Source organism: Peromyscus maniculatus, chromosome 13, assembly GCF_049852395.1.
Source record: "Peromyscus maniculatus bairdii isolate BWxNUB_F1_BW_parent chromosome 13, HU_Pman_BW_mat_3.1, whole genome shotgun sequence".
Lineage (NCBI taxonomy): Eukaryota > Metazoa > Chordata > Mammalia > Rodentia > Cricetidae > Peromyscus > Peromyscus maniculatus.
The window spans coordinates 42,210,768-42,236,550 of record NC_134864.1 but is presented as its reverse complement, the minus strand read 5'-3'; the positions used below and the strand labels follow the sequence as shown (position 1 = coordinate 42,236,550).

At 44.8% G+C, this 25,783-nt stretch overlaps 1 protein-coding gene across 1 annotated transcript in view; it reads left to right on the top strand.

The window, feature by feature from the left end:
• The window catches only part of Xrcc5 (X-ray repair cross complementing 5), a 99,124-nt gene that overhangs the window by 56,941 nt on the left and 16,400 nt on the right, over window positions 1–25,783 (top strand). The window contains exon 16 of the mRNA XM_006972228.4: window positions 890–959. Coding sequence (XP_006972290.1) covers window positions 890–959 — 70 coding nt within the window. The remainder of the gene's footprint in view (window positions 1–889; window positions 960–25,783) is intronic.

The following is a 25,783-nucleotide window of genomic DNA, read 5'->3' as shown; positions in this document are numbered from 1 at the left end:
GCCTCTCTGGAGATAACTCACCTTGAACAAAGAAAGTCAAGTGAAAATAGACAGGGCAACTGTGTGACTGCTTGAAATTTCTGGCTTTTTTTAAACATTGATTTTTTTTTTTGGTATGTGTACATATTTTCATGCATGCACACGTGCGTGCCACAGTGTTAATGTAGAAAATAAGACAACTTGCAGGAGTTGGTTTTCTCTTTCTATCATGTGGATCCTGGGGATTGAACTCAAGGCATTAGGCTTGGCAGCAAGCACCTTTACCTAATGAGCCATTTTGCACACCCCTGAATCTTGTAGCTTCTAACAGAACCCTGGAAATCATGATGACAGAAAGGCCTCCTGTTTTGTTTTGAAGAGCTCACTTACTACATTAAGCCGTCTGTCTTACCTGAGGTGTGATGGTTAGTTCTAACTGTCAGCTTGACATAATTAGAATCGTCTGGGAACTGAGTCGCAGAGAAGTTGTCTAGATGAGGTTGACCTGGGGGCCCGTCTGTGGGGAAGTATCCTGCTTACACTGAGGTGGGAAGACCTACCCACAGTAGGTGGCACCATTTCCTAGGAAGGGGATTCTGAATTTGATAGGTCGGAGGGGATTCTGAACTTGATAGGTCGGAGAGAGCCAGCTGAGCACTGCCGTGCATCCATCCACTGCTCTCTCTTCCTGGTTATGGAAATGCTCTGACCAGACTCCCTCAGGTTCTCCCCCTGTGACTCCCCTGATGTGATGGACTGTAACCTGGAACCTGAGTAAAGTCATCACTTCCTCCCGGAAGTTGTCCTTGTCGGGGTGTTTGATCACCGCAACCGGAGCGAAACTAAGATGTGGGATATTGCCAAAAATGAGAAGTGACCTGCGGGTGTGTTGTCTCTGGGTCTGCTCTAGGTCGGAAGCGTGAATCCTGTCGAAAACTTCCGTGTTCTAGTGAGACAGAAGATTGCCAGCTTTGAGGAAGGTAAGTGGCATGCCGCTCACCTGGTGTCCAAGAGAAAGTGGTTTCAAGTCTGCATTAGGAGCTCTGGGGTTTCCTTGCAGTGTTTTCTCAGCATCCATCTTCTCTGACAGATCTGTGCTGCTTGCCAGGGCTTCCTGAGTTGGCATTATGAGCACAGTGGGATCGGAGGCTGGGGTGGTCAGCACAGCACAGATCCGCCCAATCAAAGATGGAACTGTGGTGCCGGGCTCAGAGCCGTGGGACTTTTATTTCCATCTTAAAGTTCTTGGTGTCCTGTGAGTGAGATTGATCCCATCTTGTTTTCTGAGACATAATTCTTGCTCCACTCCCAAGAGTATAGGTAGGACCCATCTGTGTATTCTTAGAAGGCCTCTGCTGGTGTTTCTAGACTAGATCCTTCTCACGTGACCTTGTTCTCCCTTTCCTTGTCGTAGAGAACCTATAATTCCATTTAGGTTGTGGCTAATATAAAAATTGTTTACAGAGGTGGGTGGCGGGTCAGTGACCAGTGATAGTCACTTGATTACACTCCTATTCAGGGTCACTTACTGTAGATGTAACCGTCTTGTTAAATAAGAAACACAGAGCCAATGCAGAGATGAAAGCCCAAGAGGTCAGAGCAATAGCTAAGAGCTAAAATCCTTACTCTTCACTGCCGCTGCTGTCCTCCTCAGCAAGAGACCTACATCCTGTGTTTGTCCTTTTTATTGACTTTCTATTCTGCCTTCTCATTGGTTGTAAACCCAACCACATGACCTCCTCGTCACTGCCCATCTATACAGACCTCCAGGTCTTCCAGGTTGGTATTGAGATTAAAGTCGTGTGTCTCCATGCTGTCTCTATCCTTGAACTCACAGAGATCCGCCTGGCTCTGCCTCCCAAGTGCTGGAATTAAAGGCGTGCGCCACCACCGCCCAGCTTCTGCTATGGCTTGCTATTAGCTCTGACCCCCAGGCAAGTTTATTTATTAACATACAAATAAAATCACATTTCATTACAAATAAAATATCACCATAACTTACACTTTGAAAGGCAACAGCAGATGGAGTTGGGAAGCCTGTAGGTTTGTTTTTACATTCTCTGTGGACATTCATTTTTGCTACCCAGAGTCAGGCTGTTTCTGGTGCCTTTTCTCTGTGTGTTTATCTTCGTGTATGTGTAGAAATTTCCCTTCCAGTGTGGCGGCTTTGCAGTGGAAAACTGACCCTTAGGTACCACTGAACACTGCTCCCAAGCGTAGGTGGATAACCTGGGGTCTGACAAGATGCCTGGACTTGCTGTGCAATCGCCCAGAAACAAGCTTAATGTACGAAGCCTCAGAGAGCATGACCTGTCACCAGGTCACATCCTATTGGCAGGAACAGCAAAGGCCAAGTTCATGGTCATTTCCTGACAGAGACCAGCTTTGTGGTCATGATAATCTGCACACAGAAATTGCCTGTGTATGTTCCATGTTTGAGATGGAGGAAGAGGCTTTTGTTCTGTTAAGTGTTACTATATAGGAAGAGCCTTTGAGTTGTAAGACAAAAGAAAACTTTACCTAAGCTGGGCCTGGTGCCTCACACCTTTAATCCAAGAACTCTGGAGGCAGAGGCAGGTGGATCTCTGGGAGTTCGAGGCCAGCCTGGTCTACAGAGTGAGATCCAGGACAGCCAGGGCCACACAGAGAAACCCTGTCTCAAAAACAACAAACAAACAAAACACAAAACCCTTTGACTTAGGGTTTTTATTGCTGTGAAGAGACACCATGACCATGGAAACTCTTACAAAGAAAACATTTAATTGGGGTGACTCGCTTACAGTTTCGGAGGCTCAGTCTATTATTGTCATTGCAGGGAGCATGGCAGTGTGCAGGCAGATGTAGCTGAGAGTCCTACATCTTGCAGGCAACAGGAAGTGGACTGAGATATTGGGCGGTGTTCTGAGCATAGGAAACCCCAAGCTGGCCTCCACAGTCACACACTTCCCCCAACGAGGCCACACCTCCTAGTAGTGCCACTCCCTATGAGATTATGGGGGCCAATTCCATTCAAACCCCCACACCCTTCATCTAAACAGAAGGAAGTCTGGAATTCTAGATGACAGTTTCAGGAGGATTTCAGGCCGAAGCAGTGACTCAGGTTTTGTCTGTCCCTGAGCCTGGAATCCCAGGGCCTGGCAGGCTGAGGCAGAGAGATTGCTAGACTGCTTGCTTGCTTGCTTGTTTGAAATGGTTTCTTTCATGAATTGACATCAGCACTGGAGACTTTTATAGTGACTTCATGTTTGGAAGAGGGCAGAGAAATCAAAGGACCCTGCCGGCAGTCATATATATAGTTTCTTTGTCTTTTGAGACAGTATCTCACTGTGTAACCCTCTCTGGCCTGGAAGTCACTCTCTAGACCAGGCTGGCCTCTGCCTCACAGAGATCCGCCTGCCTCTGCCTCCCAGGTGTCGCTATTAAAGAAGTATGCCAACATTCCTGGCATTTTATTGTCTCTGTAGAGAAAGATTGAGATCTTAGCTTTTACTGGCTTGTTGTCAATTACTGTGGCCAGTGGCCTCCTCTGGAAGTGGTTGGTCTTCCGGATTCATGTAGGATGGTCTCCACAGGGACTAAACGTCGGTATGAACAGCACCATGTGGCACCTTCCAGTTCCTTGGCGTCTGCTGTGTGCAGCGCATCGCGCTAGCCCGTTACTCTAGTGCTTCCGTTACCCCGCATAGCAATCCTGCAAAGTCACAGTGAGGAAGTGGAGAAATGTTAGAGCTTTAATTGTGAGTCTCTGAGAGGATTGTTTTCACTCAGGAAACACTTGGGTGGCTGTTCAGGGCAGAGAGTGAATCCTTGTCCTAGGCTTGGTCATCAGTCATTGCTAAGGCTTGAGAAGAAGGGGAAACATCATGGCCCCTTAGAAGATAGGAAACCCAGAGCTGGTTCAGGGGAGGAGGGTGAGGAAAGGGAAGAGGGACAGGAAAGGGAGTGAATTAATCCCTGGGCACACCTAGGTTTTTCGCCATGAGTCCCCAAGTGATAACCACAAAACCCAGATGGTCAAAACTCTGGCCATGCTGGGTTGGTACTGTACTGGAGGACGCTTGAGAAGACGCAGTAAGGTGTCTGGAATTACTTCCACCCAGGCAGAGGTCTTCTGAGAGTGTAAGAGACCAAAGTCTGATGAGAACACAAGAGAGAACCTTCCTGAGAATTCATCCAGCCTTAGGAAAACATGGTTCCCCGAGCCCCAGAATTAAGGGTTTGAATCTGTCTTTTTTTTTTGTTTGTTTTGTTTGTTTGTTTGAGACAGGGTTTCTCTGTGTAGCTTTGCGCCTTTCCTGGAACTCGCTTTGGAGACCAGGCTGGCCTCGAACTCACAGAGATCTGCCTGGCTCTGCCTCCCGATTGCTGGGATTAAAGGCATGCGCCACCACCGCCTGGCAAATCTGTCTTTTAAAAATAACAAGGCAAATAGACCACATGGCATCTAGGTCATAAGAGGTGTGGTTATATCCATTTTGCTGATGAAAAACAATGTAAAACTGGAAGAGATAGACTTCTCTAAAAACCACACGGGGATTTGAACATAAGCCTCATTCACATTCTGAATTTTTCTATTTAGCAGATGGTTTCCCTGTTTCCTAAAAACCTCTTTCCCCACATTTAATTTTTAAATTGTGTGTGTGCATTTGTGGTGTGTGTGTGTGTGTGTGTATGTGTGTGTGTATATGTGTGGTGTGTGTGTGTGTATGTGTGTGTATATATGTGTGGTGTGTGTGTATGTTTTGTGTGTGTGTGATGTGTGTATATGTGTGTGGTGTGTGTGTATGTGTATATGTGTGTGTGTTTTGTGTGTGTGTGTGATGTGTATATATGTGGTGTGTGTGTGTGTATGTGTATATGTGTGTGTTTTGTGTGTGTGTGTGATGTGTATATATGTGGTGTGTGTGTGTGTGTGTGTGTGTGTATATGTGTGTGTGTTGTGTGTATATGTGATGTGTGTATATGTGGGGTGTGTGTGTGTGTGATGTGTGTATATGTGGTGTGTGTATATGTGTGTGTGTGTGTGTGTGTGTGTGTGTGTGTGTGTGTGTGTGTGAAGACAATTTGCAGCAGTTTTCTCCTTCTACCACGTGGGGCTCCAGGGTCCCGCCCAGGTCATCAGGTTTGGTGGCAGGCGGTTTTCCCTGCTAAGCCGTTTCGATGGCCCCTTTCCCGCCGCCGCTGTACTGTGTCCCAGCTCTCCCGCCTGGTGCCCAGTAACGGCCTTTTGATGGGCAGACTGCTGTTGTACTTTGAACGCGACACTGCCACTGTTGTGGTAGTGGATGTCCTCTGTGCTTCCACTTAGGGTTGGGTGAGTCACAGCTCCCCACGGCTGTCACCAACCTAGACTTGGCGTCGCCCTGTCGGCGGAGGAGGACCCGGCTTGTTAACTCGAGGGCTCTGTGCCTCTCTCCTGCTTCCCTTCTGTTCCTCCCACTCCGGCTTTCCACTGCGCAAGTTTCCTCTGCTCATTTCTGGTCTTGCTTTTGTTCTTCTGCCTGGGCGTCTCTCTACCAAAGCCCTTATGATCCCAAGCTCACATGGCCCTGTCTGTGGAAGCAAAGCGTACTCTCTCCAGAGTTTAAGCACCCTCCTAGGTAGCGATCTGCTTTATCCCTGCGAGAGACCTCTGTCTGGGGAAGGGAAGAGGAAGTCCTTCCCCCTTTTCTCGTCTGTTTTTCTGAGGGACTGGACAGAAGTTTGACCAACAGCAGATCGTTGATAATATCACTTAGGTAGAACTGACCGTATCACCCACTAGTATTAACTAAAACACGGGCGTAACTTACCTTCTGCCCAGCCTGCCTGAGGCATAGGTGCACGGAGTCCTTATATATTACCATCTCCTGAGATGAGCAGTCCGCAGTGGGCAGCGGCACACTTCCCTGTCCTCTGTCGTTCAGCGGGAGGGGACGGGGACTCCTGTTTTAATCATATTGGCAGAGAGGAGATAGAAGCACTCCAGGCTGCTGGGCCTTCCTGGGGCTGTTGTTGATGCTCTCCCTTCTTCCTGCCAGCCCTGGCAGTCTATCACCACAGTTTTACAAGGTAGAAGTTCTGAACCGGGACCACATGCATAATAACATCCTTCCGGTGTGAAAGTCAGCTCACTTCCCTGTTCATTCATGCCGTTCATGAGGGGACTCCTGTCAGCACCTGTGGTCTATTACCGGTGACTGTGGTTTCACAGAGTTCTCCGAGGCTCCCCAAACCAAATCTGTCCTCTTGTTTGAATGTCTTTCTCTACCCGGCCATTAGTAGGGCTCCTGAAGAGCACCACGGACTTCTAATACTTTCCCTACTTACTTAGGAACGCTAACACAGTCTAAGGGTGGACAGCAAGACAGAGGAGAAAGAATAGCATCACAGCTTTAGTCATTCCCCCAATGCCTGTGTGATGGAGAGACGTCGGAACTGATTATTCCATCTGGGTATGGGGCATTACGTAAAAGAACTAGGCTGCTCCCGCTGGACAAGATGGACACGTGGAAGCAGCTGATCGGACGGAACATAAGTTACTTTATAATGAGGTGACGTCCTCAGTCATGGGTCTTGTTTTTGCCACGTAGATTATAGGGTCTGTTTTATATTAGACTTGTGCATAGTGACAGGGAACTGGAACTCCGGTCTACCAATTTGAATTTTCGTGAATGTGACGGGCTTAAAAAAACAAGTGTCAGGCCGTCCCCGGTGGGAAGGGTGCAGACCCGTCCTCCATGTTTGTTGACGTTGGCTTTATGTGCAAGTGAGGAGCAATACGCCGTGTCCACTGGGTAGAGGGCGCTCAGTCTGTTCTGTGGCTCCAGAGGCTTCCCCTCCCCCTCCCTCTGTTCCTTTTTCTTCAAAAACATTTTTTTTTTTTTAATTTTAAGAGATGTTTTTTAAAATTCATTTTTCCAAGTTCTTCCAGCACTAGGTAAAACCTGCTGTAATTAAATGGTAATGAAATTATATTATTCATCAAAGCCCAGTAGGTGTGTTTTCCCATTCTGTTTTCAGATGATAGAGCTCTGTCCCATTTTCACAGAAACCTATGATATAAATATGTGACTCTTCTGCCATGAGTCAATTCTGAAATGTACAGTTTTGAGCCTTGTCATTTAGAAGAGTCTCTCTCTCTCCCTCCCTTCCTTTCCTCCCTCTCCCTCTCTCCCTGCCTCTCTCCCTCTCTCTCTGTCTGTCTCTTTCTCTCTCTCTCCCTCCCTTCCTCTCCTCCCTCTCCTCTCCCTCTCCCTCTCTCTCTCTCTCCCTCTCTCTCTCTCTGTCTCTTTCTCTGCCTCTGTCTCTCTGTGTTTCCTTTTGTAGTTTGCCCTGATATATATAATTCTGAGTATGAATTAGATAATCTGCCAGAGTTTGTCCAGATAAAGATTAGATTAAAATGTGGATGCTGGCAGTGGTGGTGGGGTACGCCTTTAATCCCAGCACTCAGGCGGCAGAGGCAGGTGGATCTCAGTGAGTTCCAGGACAGCCAGGACTGTTACACAGAGAACCCCTGTCTTGAAAAACAAAACAAAACAAACAAAAAAACCAAAACACCAAAAAATGTGGCCTTTATCAACACAGAACTTGTCAATTTAAGAAAAAAATTCTGCCAAATATTTGAACATCTTTATATATATATACTAAATACACTGATTAGCTTGTAAACATCTTCAGATCCATAAATTTTTTTTAAAAAAGTTTGACATACTTTTTTATTCCTTTCCCAAAGTAGCACTGATGCATATAGTCATGAGGAAGAGAACACATAATTGCCAACTCTTGGGGTGTAGACGATAATTTATGTTTTTTATTAAATATTTTCACTCGCTTCTTTTTTGACTTGATTTAAATTGTTAAGTCAGAACTTGAGTATCAGGCTTATTTCATGCATCATTTATCAGGACATGTCATCTTACTCGAACATAAAAGGCTATTTGGAACCCTGAAGGACCCGCGGAAGAGATGTGTTACTATTTGACACAGTAATTACACATCAGTGGCCCTTGGAGTTATCTTCCACATTGGTGGAGGGAGGCCCAGAATTGTTAGGATGGCTTTCTGCAGATTACTGCAAATGTGTGGAAGACACTGTACCCAGTTCCCGAGAGTCAGTTTAGGCCCTCTGTAGCTTAAACTGGCACACACCACTACCCTGAAGTGTACATTTTAGTGTAATAAAACTTATCAGCCAGATAATTAAAATGAAATGTGAAATAAAGATGAAAAGAGAAACTAGAAATGACATTATATGGGAACTAAAGACCATCGTGCGCATGTGACTGTCGTGAGAGTGTTTTCAGGGGCTGGACTCACGGCTTAGCTGGGAAGTACCTGCCAGGCAAGTGTTAGGACCGGAGTCCAGATTCCTGGCACTCACATAAAAAACCAGCCAGGCGTGGTTACAAGCCAGGCAGGCTTGTAACCCCCTGGGGAGTATAGACGAGTGATGCTTGGAGTTCATTGGCTAGCCAGCCTCGGCAAATTGGTGAGCTCCAGGTTCTAGGAGAGGAGGCCTGGCAAGATGGTTCAATGGTAAGTACCTACATGCAAACCTCATGGCCTGAGTTTGATCTCTGGAACCCGCATAAAGGTGGGAGAAGGGAACCACACTAAGTTGTCCTCTGACCTCTATATGCATGTGTGGTATCACACACACACACATATGTACACACTCACACACATACACTCATATATATATATATGTGTGTGTGTGTGTGTGTGTGTGTGTTTATATATATACACACACATACACATGCACACTAATACTAAAAATAAATTTAAGGTGGAGAGTGAATGAAGAAGACACTAATGTTGACCTCTGGCCTCTATGTGTTAGTGTGTATACACACACACACACACACACACACACACACACACACACACACACATATGCAACACAACACTTGTCCCTACACTTCCACCCATGAACACTCCCCGTGTGGTGTGTGTGTGTGCGTGTGTCTGAATGCATTTTTATGTTTCAACAACTCCTAAAAGGCTTCCACACATTCTCGGCTTCTAAAATTCTTAAATTCATCCCTGCTACTCTGTGAATGAGAAAATCTCTAGGTAGAGCGTATGGCTCTTGGAGAATGTCCTGGCTGTCCCTTAAGAAAGAGAGATGCCTGTAGCATAAAAATGACCAGGCACTCTGATGCCTGCATTCAAAGTGAGCACGTAGCTTTCTCTTCAGAGCATTACAGGAAGTTTGTATGTAACGTCCCGCAGCGATCCTGTCTCTGATAGTTCTGTTTCCTCACACAGTGCTGTAAAGTGACTTACCTAGAACTCGCTGAATAGGTTTGTTCTGATGTTGTTGTTTCCATTTTACGTTGGAAGTGAGAAAGACACCCTTCCTCTGGCTGAAAATGTAACAATTTTTTTGAGATTTTTTTTATGTATATGCATGTTTTATGTGCATGTGTGTCTGTGCACCTTGTGTGTAGTGCCTGTGAAGGTCAGGAGCGGCCATGAGATCCCCTGGAACTGGAGTCGACAGACAGTGGTGAGCTGCCACATGGGTGCTGGGAATCAAACCTAGGTCTTTTGGAAGAAGAATCAGTGCTCTTAACAGCTGAGCCATCTCTCCAGCTCCCCAAACGTGGATCTTATTCTTGACTTCCATGCACAGATAACTAGAAGAGGCCAGAGTCCACTCAGACATTCCTTCTACACACTGAACCACCAGCTAGCACTGGTGACCTCTGCCACCAGCAAGACAGGGCACAGTGCTCACGGGTGGCCCTGAGGACATGCAGACTTTGTAGGAGGAAGGATGTGTCAGTCAGCTTGCACTTGCAGTAAATGCACGTGATACGATTTACAAGACAGGAAGCAGTGAGGTACTTACTCATGGCAGTTCGGTTTCTCCCCTCTGCCGTCTATAGATCCTGAACCTTCCTTGCATGATAGATCATTGTCGTGCAGAGCATTGTGCTGGGTGCTTGAATTGGGCCGTCTTAAAGATGGCTTCTCAGGCCCAGCCGCCTGAAAAAGGAACCGACTTCGGATTGTGCTGATGTGCAAACTGCTTTAATCAATGACTTAAAGGGACTGCTGGTGGCAAATGACAGAAGCTCTTAACCAATTAAGATGTTTAGGAAAGGATGTCAGACTTTTGTTGAAATAGGCACTAATCAGCTGAAATGTGTGGAGAGGCGCCGAGAAACAGCTTGGAGTCTCACTTAAATGTAATAAAAATGTGTGGTCCTCTCCTCTCAGATTGCAAGCCCAAGGCCAAAAATACGCTGACGCAGGAAGAAATGGCAAGTGTAATTGGTACAGTTAGTCCCCCTGAGGTCCGCGCGCACGCGCGCGCAGCCACGTAGAGCTTAAAACTAAAAATGGCACACTCGCTTCTTTGGCCGGGTAGTGAGAACGGGGTTTGATTCACATAGAGAAGCGTTTCAGCAGGGATTAGGAATGTTGTCAGCGGAGACGGCTGTGGAATACAGCAGAAAAACAGACTCTTATGGAACGAGCCGTTCTTCCTGGAGAGCTGTGTGCTGTCATTGCCTGCAGTTTTTCGTGTACACCGGGGCTGATTTTCCAGGCGAGCTTCTGTAGCCATTCCATAGTGGAGACATGTAGTGTTTCCCCACTGAGGTAGAGCTCTAGAAGTCTCCTCACAAGTTGTACTTACTCACACTGCTTTATTGAAGTAAGTGTTTCTGGTGTGAAGTTTCCTTGTAAGTACGTTTTGGGGAGCTTTTACTTGTCACAGAGCAGTGTTGTGACCCTGCAAACCAGTGAAAGAACATTTCTGTGTCCCCAGAACGTCCTCCTGTCTGCCTGTAGTCAGTTCTTGCTTCTCATCCCACTGTGAGCAACTACTTCTTGTCACTGCAGGTTTGCCTTTTCTAGAAAAATCTAAATGGATCCATCCAGTGCAGTCTTTGGCATTCAGCTTTTCACTGATCATGTTTTGAGGTTGTCCACATTGGAATGTATAGCAGGAGTTGATTCCTGTGTTTCAGCAGACTGCTTATTCCTGGGTAAAACAACGAATCCAGAACCTTATCTTTTACCTGCTTACCTGTTCAGTAGTACCACGTTTTATTTATCCGTTCGCCAAGATGATGGACACTTGGATTGTTTCCAGTTGGGGCTGTTTTAGATAGTGCTGTGCTGGTGTCTGTGTGTAAGTGTGGTTTGTGCATGTTTAACTTTTTGGCAAAAAAATTAAAATGTATTATTATTATTGTTGTTATCATTATTGTGTGTGTACATGTGTGTGCATGAGTGTGTGCATACTGGCCACATGCCATGTATGGAGGTCAGAAGAGGCTGTTCTTTTCCTTCCACTGTGGCCTCCAGGGATTGAACCCAGGTTGTCAGGCAGTTCTACCCAATGAGCCATCTCACTGACTCCCATTTTAATTTTCCAGAAGCAGCCAGACTCGTGAAAAGAAGCCTATCATACCATCCCCACATGCAAAACGTATTTCAGTTTCTTTAGATATTTGATAACCAGTGTTGTCTTCTGTTGGAGTCTTTCTTTATGGTTTGAATGTGTCTGTTTGTAAACTACTTGTCTCTCTTTTGTGGGTGAACTTGCATTCCAGTTTTTGGATGACTTTTAACTGGTTTGTCTTACTGAGATGCAGTAAGATGTGTATGTTCCGGTCCAGTTCTTCACCACATATGACTTGCAAATATGTTGTCTGTGGCTTGTCTTTAAGTGTGTGTGTGTGTGTGTGTGTGTGTGTGTGTGTGTGTGTGTGTGTGTGTGTGTGTGTGATGTGATGTGTGTGGGTGCCCACAGAGGCCAGAAGATGGCTTTGGAACCCCTGGAGCTAGAGTTATAGGAAGATGTGAGCCACCTGATGTGACTGAACTCAGGTCCTTTGGAAGAGCAGTATGCTCAGGGAGTAGGCTTTCAGATCAGATCCATCTCAGATCTCTGGTCCTGTGTCCTAAGTGATGGTGTCTTCAGCAATAGGGACTTACCTTTAACCTCTGGGAGGCAGCCGACGGCCATGGCAGCCGAGGGCCGTGGCAGTATCCATCTTGGTTTTGAAGACTGGACCTCTCAGTGGTTTGGGGTTCCCTAAGTTCCCTGGGCTGGCTGGTCAGCAAGCTCTAGTGACCCACCAGACTACCTCCCTGAGCAGGGATCCCAAGTGCATAACATGACATCCTTCCTGCCCTGTTCACGTGGACTCTGGGAGTCACACTTAGGTTTGCACAGCAAATACCATCAACTTACTAAGCAATTTGCCCAGCCCCTAAAACCTCTTTTTTTAAAATATAGGCATTTACACCTATACATTCATACTATCCAGGCAGTTCTTTAGTTGCACATCCTAAATTGTCCTGTGTTGTGTACTTATTTTTATTCAATTCAAACATTTCCAGTATCTTTCATGATCTTTTTTGACCCTTGGGTTATTTAAAACTGTATGTTTTATTTGTTTGGTTTTGCTTTTTGAATCAAGGTCTCACTATGTAGTTCAGGCTGACCTTGAACCTACTACATCCTATGTCCTAATCTGGCCTTGAACTCACGTTCCTTTTCCTTCAGCCTCCCAAGTTCTGGGATTATAGGCACTTGCCACTCTGCCAAGCAAGAACTATATTTTAAAACTTTCAAATGTTGAGAACTTGCCAACTTTCTGTTCATTTTGAATTGAATTCTGACATGATTAGAAAGCGTTTGGAATGGTGCTAGGCCTTTTGTGGAGATGCCTTGTGGACTAACATATAGCCTGTCCTGACATGTTCCCTTTGGCCTACAAGGAGTGTGCATTGTGCATTTTGCTGCTGTGAGCTGAACGGCCCCAGAAGTGGCCATTTGGCTGATCATTTGTGCAGATGCATGTCTTGGCTGATTTTCTGTCTAGTGCTTTCCGTGAAGTGTTGGGTATTGAAAGTTATTCACCTCGAGAGCTTTCGAGCTAGTGAGGCCTTTGTAATCTCTGTCTCGCCTCACTTACTAAGAGGCTGAAGTGGGTTTCTTCGCGGTACAAAAAAGAAAACATGGTCAGCTCAGGTAAGACAGGGTGTTTGTAGAAAAATAAACTTAGATACACGTGTTACAAGGTTATTCTTGTTTTTAGAACTCTCTACTTCGTGAGAATTCTTTCATTCATATTGTTAAGGGATGAGGTCACTTAGGGTGGCAGACATCACACAGATTTCAGAATCTGTCTGCGCAGAAAGGTCATTATTTGGGGGAAATGGACAGAGAAGTGGCGATGGTAGATACTTCAGTGTGTCAGGTCTTAGCCAGTGTTTAGAGATCGGCAAAACGTGTAGGTTTGCTGGGCCTCTCATTTGTTTCTTCTCTTGTGCCATTCCTATCAAGCTCATGTTTATTTTCAATTTATTCGTCTTATGTACTGAAAAGAAAATATATAGAATAATCTAGGCTGTATTATCCCATAATTTGTTCCATTTCTCTTCAATCTATTTTTAAAAATTCATTGAAAGTTTTTTTTTTTTTAACTTATATGTATGTGTCTCTGTGTGAATGCCATGCGTGTAAAAGTAGGTCCCCACAGAGACCAGAAAAGAGCGTCAGATCCCCTAGAGCTGGGCCCTTGTCTGGTCTTCGTGGGCATCAGGCAGGCACATGGTACACATACATACATGGAGGCCAAAAGAAAAAAAAAAAAGAAAACAAAGGACAACCAAAAATAAATAAAATTAAAAATGATTTCTGAATTGACATATAAAATAAAAATTGGTCATATTAATGAGGTAATATATGTTAAAATTTAAAAATATTTTTAAAATTTCATTTGTATAAATGTTTTTCCTGTATGTATGTGAGAAAAGACATATGGAATAATTTAGGCTGTATTACCACAAGTGTGCCTGGTACCTGTGGAGGTCAGAAGAGGGTATTGGATTCCCTGGTTTGGAGGTCTAGATAATTGTGAGACAGTCTGGAGTTAGTTGTGAGAGGAGTCTCAGTAAGAGATTGTTTAGCTTAGGTTGGTCTGTTGGTAAGTCTGTGAGGATTATCTTGACTATGTTAACTAGGCGGGAAGACTTGCCCACTGTGGGTGGCACCATTCCCTATACTGAGAGTTCTGGACTGTGTAAGAGTGAAGCAAGCTGGCCAAAAACAAATACGAATGCTCTTGAGTGTGGATGTGATGTCACTTACTGCTTCAAGTTCTTATGGCCTTGACTTCCATACTGTGAAGGATTGTAACCTGAACTGTGAGCAAAATAGATCCTTTCCCCTCAGCTTGCTTTTGCCGGGGTAATTCATCACAGCAACAGGAAAAGGAACAAAGACAGTGTGTGTACATGTAATTGTGATCATATTGGTCATGTCTCCTCACCTGTATTTCCATACAGTCTCTTGTGTAGCTTGTTCTTTGTGGATTTTCCTGTTCCATAGAGTTTCATTGAAACTGTTTCCATTTCTGTAAATTAAAGGAGACGTGGTAAAAGAATTCTCGGCTCTCCATTTCCTTAAGTGAATGGCAAGCACCAAATACACAGTGTGCTATTTTAAATGAAAGGAACTCCAAGAAGGCATCCTCATCCCATGTGGTTTCAGAGGATCATACAATGAGACTTGAGTCATTTGTTTGTGAATTTAGCAAAGGTTTGTTGAATGTCTTCTGTGAGCCAGTTATGAAAGCCAGACATATACAGATAGCAAATAAAGTACTACGCATGCCCAGTAGTGATAAGTACCTAGTAGTTTCCTAGGGCCCCCGGAGCAGCATAGGGCAAGCTGAGTGGCAGAAGTTTGTTTGAAATCAATGGCCTCTTTTTCTTTCATTGTTGTTGTGCATGCATATGCATGTATAAATACAACCTGCTCAGCCTGTTTGCTGTGACTCATATGTGTGTTTTTAGGGCTGATCATTTAGTATTGGATAATGAGTTGTGTGCTCTTCCCTGGGGAAGACTGTTTGTCCTTGTATAGTTTCTCTATTTTTAGGGGACATATCTCACAGCAAACTTCCTGTCCCTCTGGCCCTTACAGTCTTTCTGTCTCCTCTTCAGGAATGATCCCTGAGCCTTAGGCACAGGAGTGGTGTTGTAGATGCATTCTTGGATACTCGAGTGTTATAAATAATGTACTGATGGAAAAAAAAAATAAAAGCAATAAGATTGATCTCCTCATTCTGGAGACTGGGAGCCTAAAGTCAAAGTTTGGCAGATCTGGTTTCGTTTGAGGGAGAATGTGTTTTAGTGGCTCCTGTGTCGCTTTTGGTGACATCTGGCAATCCTTGGTGTTCTTGGCTTGTGGTGTGTGAGTGAGATCTCTGCCTCCTCCTCATACGGAGTTCTCCATATGTATTTGTGTCTAAATTTGCTGTTGCTTTATAAGGAGGCCAGTCATAGATTCAAACCCATTCTAGTGTCCTCATATTGATTATGTCTGCAAGGGTCTTATTTCCAAGTAAGTCACATTGTAAGATTCTAAAAAGGACATGAATTTTGGGAGAACACTACACAATTGATTACAGCACTATAAAGAGAAATTAAACAGAGCGGTAGGCCTGGTTGTTCTGGGGTAAGAGACTTGTGCTTTTATCTGAAGGACCAGAGAAGGCCTCGCTGTTGTGGGAAAAAGAGTCCAGCGAGTATCTGTGGTGTGAGTTTGCAAGCAGGAGCACCATGTTCCTTTGAAGCAGGATTTGCATGGCTCCCCTCCAGGGAAGCCGTCATGGCTCCCCTCCGGACAGGAGTAGGAGAAGGGATCAGAGCAGTAGCTGGGCACACATCTTCAGATCGTGTACTCTCTGTGAAATGGGAAACCACTGAAAGGTGATGAGCAGAAGGCAGTCTGATTGGCTTCTGTCTTCTGCCTCAGTGAGCAGGGTAGACACGACAGGCGGATAACTAGGAGGTTACTGGGTTAAACCTCAGGGCGGAGGCTTCATGAGACGAGTCACGCGCAAGTACAGCGGACAGGAATGCTGGTCGGGTCTGGGGGAACGAAAGAGATCAAGAGTGACTCCCAAGATTTTTGACTTGAGGATCTAGAAGGAATTGCTGTTGATGAGAAGGGAGCCGCGTATTAAGTTGGTGACCCAGAGCTTGACTTAAGTACTTCTGGGGGAGTCCCCAACAGAAATGACCTATGAAGGCTCGGGACGGTGCCGTCCTTCCGTAGTGGGGGAGTGCAGGCGAGCCTTCGAGTGGTGGGAGGGAAGACGGACTGGATGAGTCCAGGCGCCCGAGAACAGCAGTTTGAGGAAGAATCGAAGGTTAGGTCATAAAAGGTAGTGAAGAGGGCAAAGAAGTGTCCCCCGTGACACTGCAGCCTAGGGGTGACCCGCTCCAGGTTCCCCCCAATCATCTTTTGCAGTGTCTGTTATTTTTGTCCCTCTATTGCCGACGACCGTTTCAGACCACTTTGTAGCCGTTCTCAACTCCCTTCATTTCTAAATTCGTTCTCACAGCTCCCTTTCCATCCTGACAACCACGGTGCTATTTCAAGCTGTCATTATTCCACCACTGGTCAGTTCCAGCATCCTATATTAATTATCCATAGAGTTCTTATTTTCAGTCTGGCCCATGTGTTTGTGCAGATTTAGCTTAGAGTATGTGGGTCAGCCCTTTTTAATCACGCCTCGTGTCTTTGAAATCGGTCCACCATCTAAGACTTGCTGCGGTCTGGTCCCAGGCTGCTGCTCCTGGCCCATCGTTCTCGTGGTCTCTTCTGTGAACCCTGACCTCAAACCAAACAGTATCCTGTGGATTCCTTCTCTCTCTATGCTTTGCTCATGCTATTGTAGCAAAAAAAAAAAAAAAAAAAAAAAGTTATCTTTGCTCTTCCTCAGACTTACTCAGAAAATGCCTGTGAAATAAGAAACCGTAGGGAGCAATGCCTAGTCATCATTTTCTTATAGTATACTTTATTTTCATGATAATATAATTAGTCCACCATTGGTGAGACAGAGTGTCTTCTGTATTTTCTTACGTTCTCTGCATATTGCCAGCTCGTGGTGAGTCACTTTGTTTCTGTTGTTAACTTTAATAGACCAGAGAGAGCTTGGAGGTAACAGGAATTTGAATCTTTGAGTTGCAATGCCATTTTTTCCTTTGGTTCTTTTCATCAATTCCCTATGAAATCCAAGATCTATGAAAGAAGAACTGTAATAACCGAGTTCCTTTCCTCGTGGCTGGGACACAGTCCCTGACAACAGCATCTTTATTCTGGCGCACGGTTTGCAGGGAGGCTGTCCAGAGTAGCAGGGAAAACACGGTGACAGGATGTGAGGCCGCTGCCCACGCCGCAGCCACAGCCAGGAATCAGGGAGAGGTGAATGCTGGGGCTCGGCTTGTTTTCAGTCTAGGACCCAGTCCACGGGGCTTGTGTTCTATTGCTGTGAAGAGACATCATAACCAGGCAACTTTCATAAAGGAAAATGTTTCATTGGGACTGGCTTACAGTTCGGAGGTTCAGTCCATTGTGGTCGTGGTGGGAAGCGTGGCTACACTCAGGCAGACCTGGTGCTGGAGAGGGAACTGAGAGTCCTACATCCTGATCAGCAGGCAGTGGGTGGGTGGGGGGGAGAGACAGACAGACAGACAGACAGACAGACACTGGGTCTGGCTTGAGCATTGAAAACCTCAAAGCCCACCCCTAGTCACGCACTTCCTTCACAAAGGCCATCCCTCCTGATAGTGCCACTCCCTCGTTACCAAGCATTCACGTGTATGAACCGATGGGGGCCATCCATACTCAAACCACTACAACAACAACCTACACTGAAGGTGGCTCTTCCTTTCTCAGTTAAATTCTTGAAACTCCCTCAACCACACACCCAGATATCCGTCTTCTAGGTGATTCCAAGTCTAGTAGAATTGGCAAAGAAGATTAGCTACCACATAGAGAAATATAGCATTTCTAGCATTTGAACTCTAAATATTAAGCTTTCTTCATTAAACAAGAGAGGAAAAATGTAGATGGGAGAAAAAGGAGATCCGAAGGATCTTAAGGAGAGGTGCTGCATTAACCAAGGGTGTTAATGTGGAGTTGTAGAGGATTTATGCAGAGTTTGGTTGTTCTAAAATGTCTAGTACTGATACTTCAGGAACGACTCAAATTCTTGATGCCTTGTGTAAACAGGGTGCTGCCTCTGCCTCTAGTGTGCACAGAAGCATCTTCAGCTGGTGCCTGCCTGTGTGGAGTGTGACTCATCACTCACTGTACATCCTCAACTGATACAGGAATTTCACTTTCATTCGATTACCGAGTTTTAATTGGATCCCATGGCCAGATTGGGCTCTTGTGTTCAGACTGTTTCCTCTTGGCTGTGCTCTTACTATGGCTACTTGGTTCCTTCAGCTTAATCCCTGCACTAGGTGGCGACATCAGCATCGTACTCAGGTATGACGCAGTTACTACAAAACCCTGCCATCTTGCATCCTCTCTCTTCTTACTGCCCATCTGGAATAGGGTCAAATCAAGATGGCAAGGCTCTTAGTTCCTCCATATCTCTTACTTCAGTAACTTTTGCCAAGTGTTAGAGTTCTAGGACCTTGGCATCTTGTGGAACCCATCTTTCTCTTCCCTTCCTGCCTCTCACCCCAAGCCCAGTCCATCCTTCAGGAGGATGGCATATACAGCACATAAACATATGGCGTATACTTTACATAAACGAGCCAAAGAAATCTCTTCCTTCTTTAATGAGAAAGTCCTTCCTTTGGTCTCTTTCATATGTTAGCATGATGTGACTTTTTTTGCTTCAAATATATTCCTTCTTTTTTTCTAGAGCTAGAGAAAATGAATCATTTTAGAGAGAGGATGTTCTTTGTTCTGTATTTCACTGCTGTGTTTCTTGTATTAATTGATGACCTTTAGGCTCTGTGGGAAATGTTAATGGGCTTTTAATGTTTAACATATGTGTTTTTAATGAAAAAAAATTGCAAGATCATAAAATTCTGTGGAGTTAATCCATTGATCATGAAATTTAAAATTTGCCACCTGCCCTGGGAAGAGATCTGGTCTTATAACCAAACTGTTTAAGATAAATATTATCCTCTCAGGCTTTAAAATGATATATTGTCATGCTTTTTCACATGTGGTGAGTTTACAGCCAGTGACCCAACCAGATGCCATTTTTCTAGTTTTTACTTAGCTCACGCTATTTTTTTTTTAATTCTACAGTAAACTAAAGTCAAGAAGCCTTCAGTATCCTCCTTTCTTGCAGCTACAGAAGTAGGACCCACAGTTAGCACAAATAAAAACAAAAAAACAAGAGAGATCTCATAGTCCTTAGGAATAGACCCCGACAATGAAGACTTTGGATTTACTTTGCTCCTTGTGCCTGGGGTTTTAATTTAACACATCAATGAAAAGACAGCATTTAAAAAGGGAGGAAACACCCAGCAGGACTTGCTTTTATTAGTGTAATTTGTAAGAAATTACTGCATTTAATGAGAAAATCGTTAAGCATGAAAAAATGGGCTGTGATGGAACTTGTGGAGCTTAGATGGGAGATCGTAATTGAGTTTTTCACTTATTGGAAAGAGATGGTGATGAGGATGAGGATGAGGATGATGATGATAATAATGATGATGATGATGATAATGATAATAATAATATAATCCAGGGCTGCACCTCTTCTCTTGAGGCAGTCAGCACTTCGTATTCTTAGTTCAGCTTCCCCTGCTACCCGGCACACACAGTGTGATGGCGGTGGATAGCCTGGCGTACTTGTTGGCCTTTTTAGTCTTTCTACAAGGAAGCCACGCCCCTGTGCTAACTGAAGGATGATGAGGCTGAGTCCCGAAGAGCAGTTCCTCAGGGACAAAGGACACAAGAGGCAAAGGGCAAGTTCTGTCTTCTGCTGCTTGAACAGGCAATTTGAAAGGCCATTTTCAGGCTCATAAAATTTATGCTTTTTGTAGTTGGGTGTCATCTGATTTCGCTTTCTCCAATAAGAATATTCCCTGGAGATTATACAAGCTCTAACAGGAGTAGGAGAGCCAGGTGCACAGACATCCAAGGAAAACTTCTTGGAATCTCAGGTTAAGAAACAAATCAGCCTGCCTTTTGTCATTTAAAAAGAAATACTTGAAGTACCTCCTTTTTGTGCTTTGTCTGGGTCCAGTGGGAAGCCAGTCAGCTGCTTCTAGGCTCTTCTGTCTGTTTCCACGGCCATGAGGTGGTGTGGTGGGTGACTGCTGCTGTTTCCCCATGTTAAACCTGGAGAAAAAGGAAATGTATGCCACTTAGCTAAAGGTGTTACAATTAGTAAAACGAGCTGTTTTTACGTGGCTCTGTTTTTGTAGAGTGAAGTTTACAGAAAAAAGCTTCAGATATGCTGGGGAATCTTTTCAGTCCCTTGTTGGGTTTTCTTGTGCCCCACTTCACTAGGAAGCCAAGAAAAAATGCAGCAAATGCTGTTCTTCCTTTGTTATGTATGTCAATGTCTTGTTGACATCCGGTTCTCCTGGAAATGTCCAGTTCAAACAATGAGAGGTCTTTTTGGTAAATTCATGATGAGGTGCGTAGCAGGTGGCCCTTCCATACGCACCTCACTCTACCCCGTGTGCACTGGGTGGTCAAGGGACGGGGAGGCTGGGGTGGCCCCTGCCATTTCCCCAGGTCTACAGACTGGTGCGGGGTTCAGTCAGAGGGAGATTCTGGCAGGAAACTGGCGGAAGGTGGGGCCACATCTCTGATCCTTTGTGACTTTGCCTCCTGCAGGGCAGGTCCCCGGCTCTGGTTCCCTCCCATGCTCTGTTCTTGTTGTTACAAGGCACAAGGTGCCAAAGGCCTCCTGCCGCCGCTGTGTGCTGCCTTACAGGACATTCTCAGTTGATGGCATAGCTCTTCATCATGAGAGTAACGACTGCTTGCGTTTCCATGTCCTGTGTTAAACGTTTCCAGGGACTTCTTTCCCCCGGCTGATAGACTCACAAGCTCTACCCTCGGCAGCCGATTCACACCCTAAAGAGACACAAAAAGGGGAGCTATTCTGTGATCCAACTCATTTTAGCTGCCTGTCTTTAAACCGGCACCATGGACTCCCTTTTGTTACCAAGCACATGTCCCGTCCAGCTTTCTGGCTGAAAGCGGGGTTTAATTGGTGACTGACTCCTTGCCCAGAGTTTTGTCTGCTAGTGAACATTACTCCTTTTTATTCTGCTAAAAATGAGTGGCCTAACATGTTTATTTGATTTAAACACTTAAATTTTTATTGTTGCCTTGTAAGTTTTAAAAACTAAGATACAATTATCATTAGGAATATAAATCTGTTCTTACCATTTAAAAATGACTTAACCAGCCGGGTGGCAGTGGCACACGCCTTTAATCCCAGCACTCGGGAGGCAGAGGCAGGCGGATCTCTGTGAGTTTGAGGCCAGCCTGGTCTACAGTGCAAGATTCAGGACAGGCACCAAAACTACACAGAGAAACCCTGTCTCAAAAAAAAAAAAAAAAAAGACTTAACCACTGATAACTGCAAAATGAGCAATAAGTAAACTTCCCATAAGGCATTGAAGCAGTAAAGATAATTCAATCGGGAGACATTCTGAATGATGCTTGGGCTCAGTGAAGTCATTCAGGATGCCTTCAGCATTTGTTATATGTGATATTTGACAGGTGAATGAGTCTGTTGCCTTTTTTTCTCTGTTAGGTAAGAGGAAAAACCCATAGTTACCTTCTTTCATTTGAGTGGAAACACCTTCGTAGATCATAGGTAGTGAGTAAATGGAAGAGACAGAGTATGTTCTGGCCCCACGTGTCTTGGCCCTTGATACCACGCACTGAGAAGGAAGGTAGTCTGTCTGTCTTGTAGGACTTGGGTTGGTGTCGAATGTTTTCTTTAGAGGGAGGGCATGGATTTCAGATAAAACAAGAAAAGTCTGCTATTTTCCTCTGATGGAACACTTCTGAGTCTGGGTATCCTTTGAATGTGACATAAATGCATGATAATATTGAGGCTCATTTCACATATGAACAAGATTCTGTATTGCAATATGTCCTGGATGATTTTGTGTATCCACTTGACACAAGCAGGAGTCATCAGAGGAAGGAGCCTCAGTTGAGCAAATGCCGCCACGAGATCCAGCTGTAAGGCGTTTTCTCATTTAGTGATCCATGGGGGAGGGCCCAGCCCATGGTGGATGGTGCTATCCCTGGGCAGGTGGTCCTGGGTTCTATAAGAAAGCAGGCTGAGCAAGCCATGGGGAGCAAGCCAGTAAGAGGCACTCCTCCATGGCCTCTGCATCAGCTCCTGCCTTCGGGACCCTGCCCTGTGTGAGTTCCTGTCCTGACTTCCTTCAGTGATGAACAGTAATACTGAAGTGTTAGCAAATAAACCCTTTCCTCCCCAACTTGCTTTTTGGTTGTGATGTTTCATTGCAGCAATAGAAGCCCCAGCTATGACACTATATTAAGCCCATATACAACCTGAATCAAGAAGAGATATCTTTGAAGCCTCCCTAAGATAATGAAGGCCCTTCGCCGTCTGTAGTCTCCTAAAATGGATGGTCCTTCCAATGGCCATTTTTTTATATTAGCTACTAATAAGTATTACCGAGTCATTGTCTAATTCTGAACACTTTAGTGCGTTTATAGTTAGGTCTGTGACTTACTGAGTATGAAGACTGTTTCTTAGCTCTGTAGCTGCTGGAGAAGCAGAGAAAAGCACCTGGTGATCAGCCATTTCTTTTATACAGCAGGACAGAGGAGCCAAAGCATCAGCCAGCTAGGAAGGAAAGTTTGCCATTTCTTGATTTTACCTTTTAAAAAGATGGCAGGGAAATGGGACAAGCCCCAGATCTTGTTCTCAGCTCTCCCTAATATTCAGTAATGTAAGGCATTATCAATCCCACCTATGCCCTGGTGCTAAGTGGTTCGTTATAGTCAGTGAACCACAAAGTGGTCTAGGTAAAGGGGCAGAATTCAGAATAGGGCCAGAGGCACTGGCTTGTGACTGCCTGCTTCCAGAAGGACAGAATGCAGCTCCCTGTGCTCACTGGGTTTGTTGGAAGGTGCTGGGTTCATTTGCCCGAGTTCCTGAGTCCTGTGGAAAGGAAAAGGCAGTCAGACGGGTACACATGAAAGACTAGATCTGCATAAGTTCACAGGTCCTGAGGACTTCAATCTCAACTAGAAACTGGGTGTTGAGACGTCTTCATCTTCTTCACCATGCCACCATTACAAGTGGAGAGTCGGCTTTGATATTCGCTTAGTTTGAGTTTGAGTATTTTCTCTAAGCTGCTCTCTCTCTCTCTCTCTCTCTCTCTCTCTCTCTCTCTCTCTCTCTCTCTCTCTCTCTCTCTCTGTGTGTGTGTGGTGTATTCTTTCATATTTCAGGATAAAACGGGTAGGGAGGCTGTGGTTTTTGTGAAACGCTTCAGCACCTCTCTGCATTGTTTACTCGTGAACTAGATGCCATAAGTCTTATCCCCCAGTCCTCGGTGTTTTAACATGTGTTTCTTTGTAGTTCCACCTCCCCCCCCACTTCGTTTTGTGTGTGGCATTCGGGGGCAGCACACTGTGGTGCTCATGTAGGAACAACTTGGAGAAATCGACTCTGTCTTTTCATCACTTGGACTCCAGGGATTGAACTCGGCTCATCCGGCTTGGTGGCAAGCACCCTTACCCACTGAGCCATCTCGCTGGCCCTTTCATAGCCTTTATGTAGTAGTTTAGACACGGACATCTTTCTTCTTTATTTCTTCTGTTAATGTCTACGATCCAAGTCCTGGTTTCTACGTTCCTCCTGACTATTCCTTCTTGTCCCCTGCAGCTCTCATTCCTCCGTCCGTCTTTAAATATTGTCATTCCCAAGGCCTTGGACCCTTTCTTCTTCTGCTCTCTCTCAGGAGTCAAGCCCCACCCTCCTCACACGTGCAGACTCTTGAACAGACTTCCTCCCTCCAGTTTCTCTGTCTAAGTCCTTTCTCCCCTTACCCTTGTCCACTCACTCTGGGCGTTCCCCACCTCAATTCTTCAGACTTAGGGTTATTCAATCTCTCTTCCCTCCTCCCTCCGTGTGTGGTGTGTGTATACATGTAGATGTGTGTGTATACATATGGACATATGGGTGTGTATACCTGTGAATGTGTGTGAGGCCAGAGGTTAGCTTTGGGTGTCGTTCTCCATCACTTTTTACCTTATGTTCTGAGATAGTGTCTCTCACTGAGCCCAGAACCCGCCAGTCTAATTAGGCTAGAGTAGCTACCCAGGATGCCCTGAGGATCCTCTATTTACAGGGGTGCTGGGGAGCTGAACTCACGTCCTTGTGCTCACGTGGTAAGTACTCTGACTGAGGCATCTCTCTGGGCTCTGTTGGAAGAAAGCCAACTTCTGCTTTTCATCGCTCAGTTAAGAGCCATGTTCACTGATGATGCCTTCTGTAATCACCAAGAATTTGAAAAAATTCAGCCTCATACACAAGTTTTCAGATAAGTTAACATTATTTCACAACATTCATAGTCCTCTTCATATTTACACCCCATTATTACTATTACTATTATTATTATTATGTATATTATTTTCCCCAGTAGACAGTTCAGTCCCCAAAGGGAAGGTGTTTACCTTCAACTTAATTGAATCCTAAGGAACATCACGTCCTGTACACAGTAGTTGCACAATAAATACTAACTGGGACAAGCTAATGCAGTCGTTAAATGAAGCAAAGAGAAAGAGTTAGGTTACAGCTTCCTAAGATTCTTCATTCTCATCTCAGAAGAAACAGAGGACTTGGAATGTTTGGGATTAGTGTCATTGACCTCTCAAGGGGTTTATTTGTGCCTAGATATATAATACATATAATATATGTAAGATCTATATAGTATATATAAGACATATAATACCAGGTGAACTCTATATCAGACTGTCTGCGAAAGGAAGCCATTGTGAGCTGTGTTAGAAACACCAGGCTTTACCTTTGCACGCTGAAAAGAGAAAACGCTTTTGTTTGCTTTGAGCCTCTTGTAGATGGTTTTGTCCTGCTGATAATCACGGTTGTATTATTTACCTCAGAAAGGCCATTGGACCGTGCCGTCTGTCCTTTGCATTGTACTTGGATATTAATTTACCGCTGGAGGACACGTTGGGCGAGGTTTCTGAAATTGCATAGGGAAGTGTTTCTTTAATCCTCAAATTTGTCAAATGCTTTATAGTAATGGAGATCATAATCTCCGGGTTGGTAGGAGAGACGGAATGGTTCCTGGGGATATTTTTTCCTGAGAAATGGCTATTTTAGAAAAATGCTTTATTCAGGGTTTTTTTTTTTTTTTTTTAAATCCTTTCCACATGCTTTAAGGTCCTCAGGAAATGAGTAGATGGCGTTGATTCAGGTCTTTTGTAAGACACTGAACAATGCTCCGGGTCTCTGATTCACAGCTAGTGGCCTTGAGCCCTCACAGGTGACTCTTAAAAGCGGTTTGCTTTAGTATTGCACTCTCACGTACATTTTAAACAGACTGTTCAAATGAGGTCATGATTTTGGGAAATGGCAGACTTAGAATATCGTGGCCATACCACATTAAACTGTCAAGCAGCCAGGCAGCGCGTGGTTTCAGGGACGAAGGAGAGTGCACCTTGAGGCCATGACATTCATGTTTTGATGGTTTCTGCTTCAGCTTAGGTCGGGGCAGGTTTCTCTTCTCCTCTGCATTTTTCATACTGAAGAATTCCTTTTTTCTTTGTTTGTGAGGCAGCCACAAGTTGCAGCTTGCCTTGAAAATGATACCATTAGTAATGTCTTTCTGCTTTCTGAGGCATGTACATGTTGCCTGTTAACAGTTATTGCTCATTAAGTGTCCAGAGCTAGTGCAACACTGAGAAGCCCGGGAAATATCCAGGTCCAGGAAGGGCACAGATATAGTAATGATTGCTCATTCTGATGATGAATGTGGCCTGCTCTTCCCT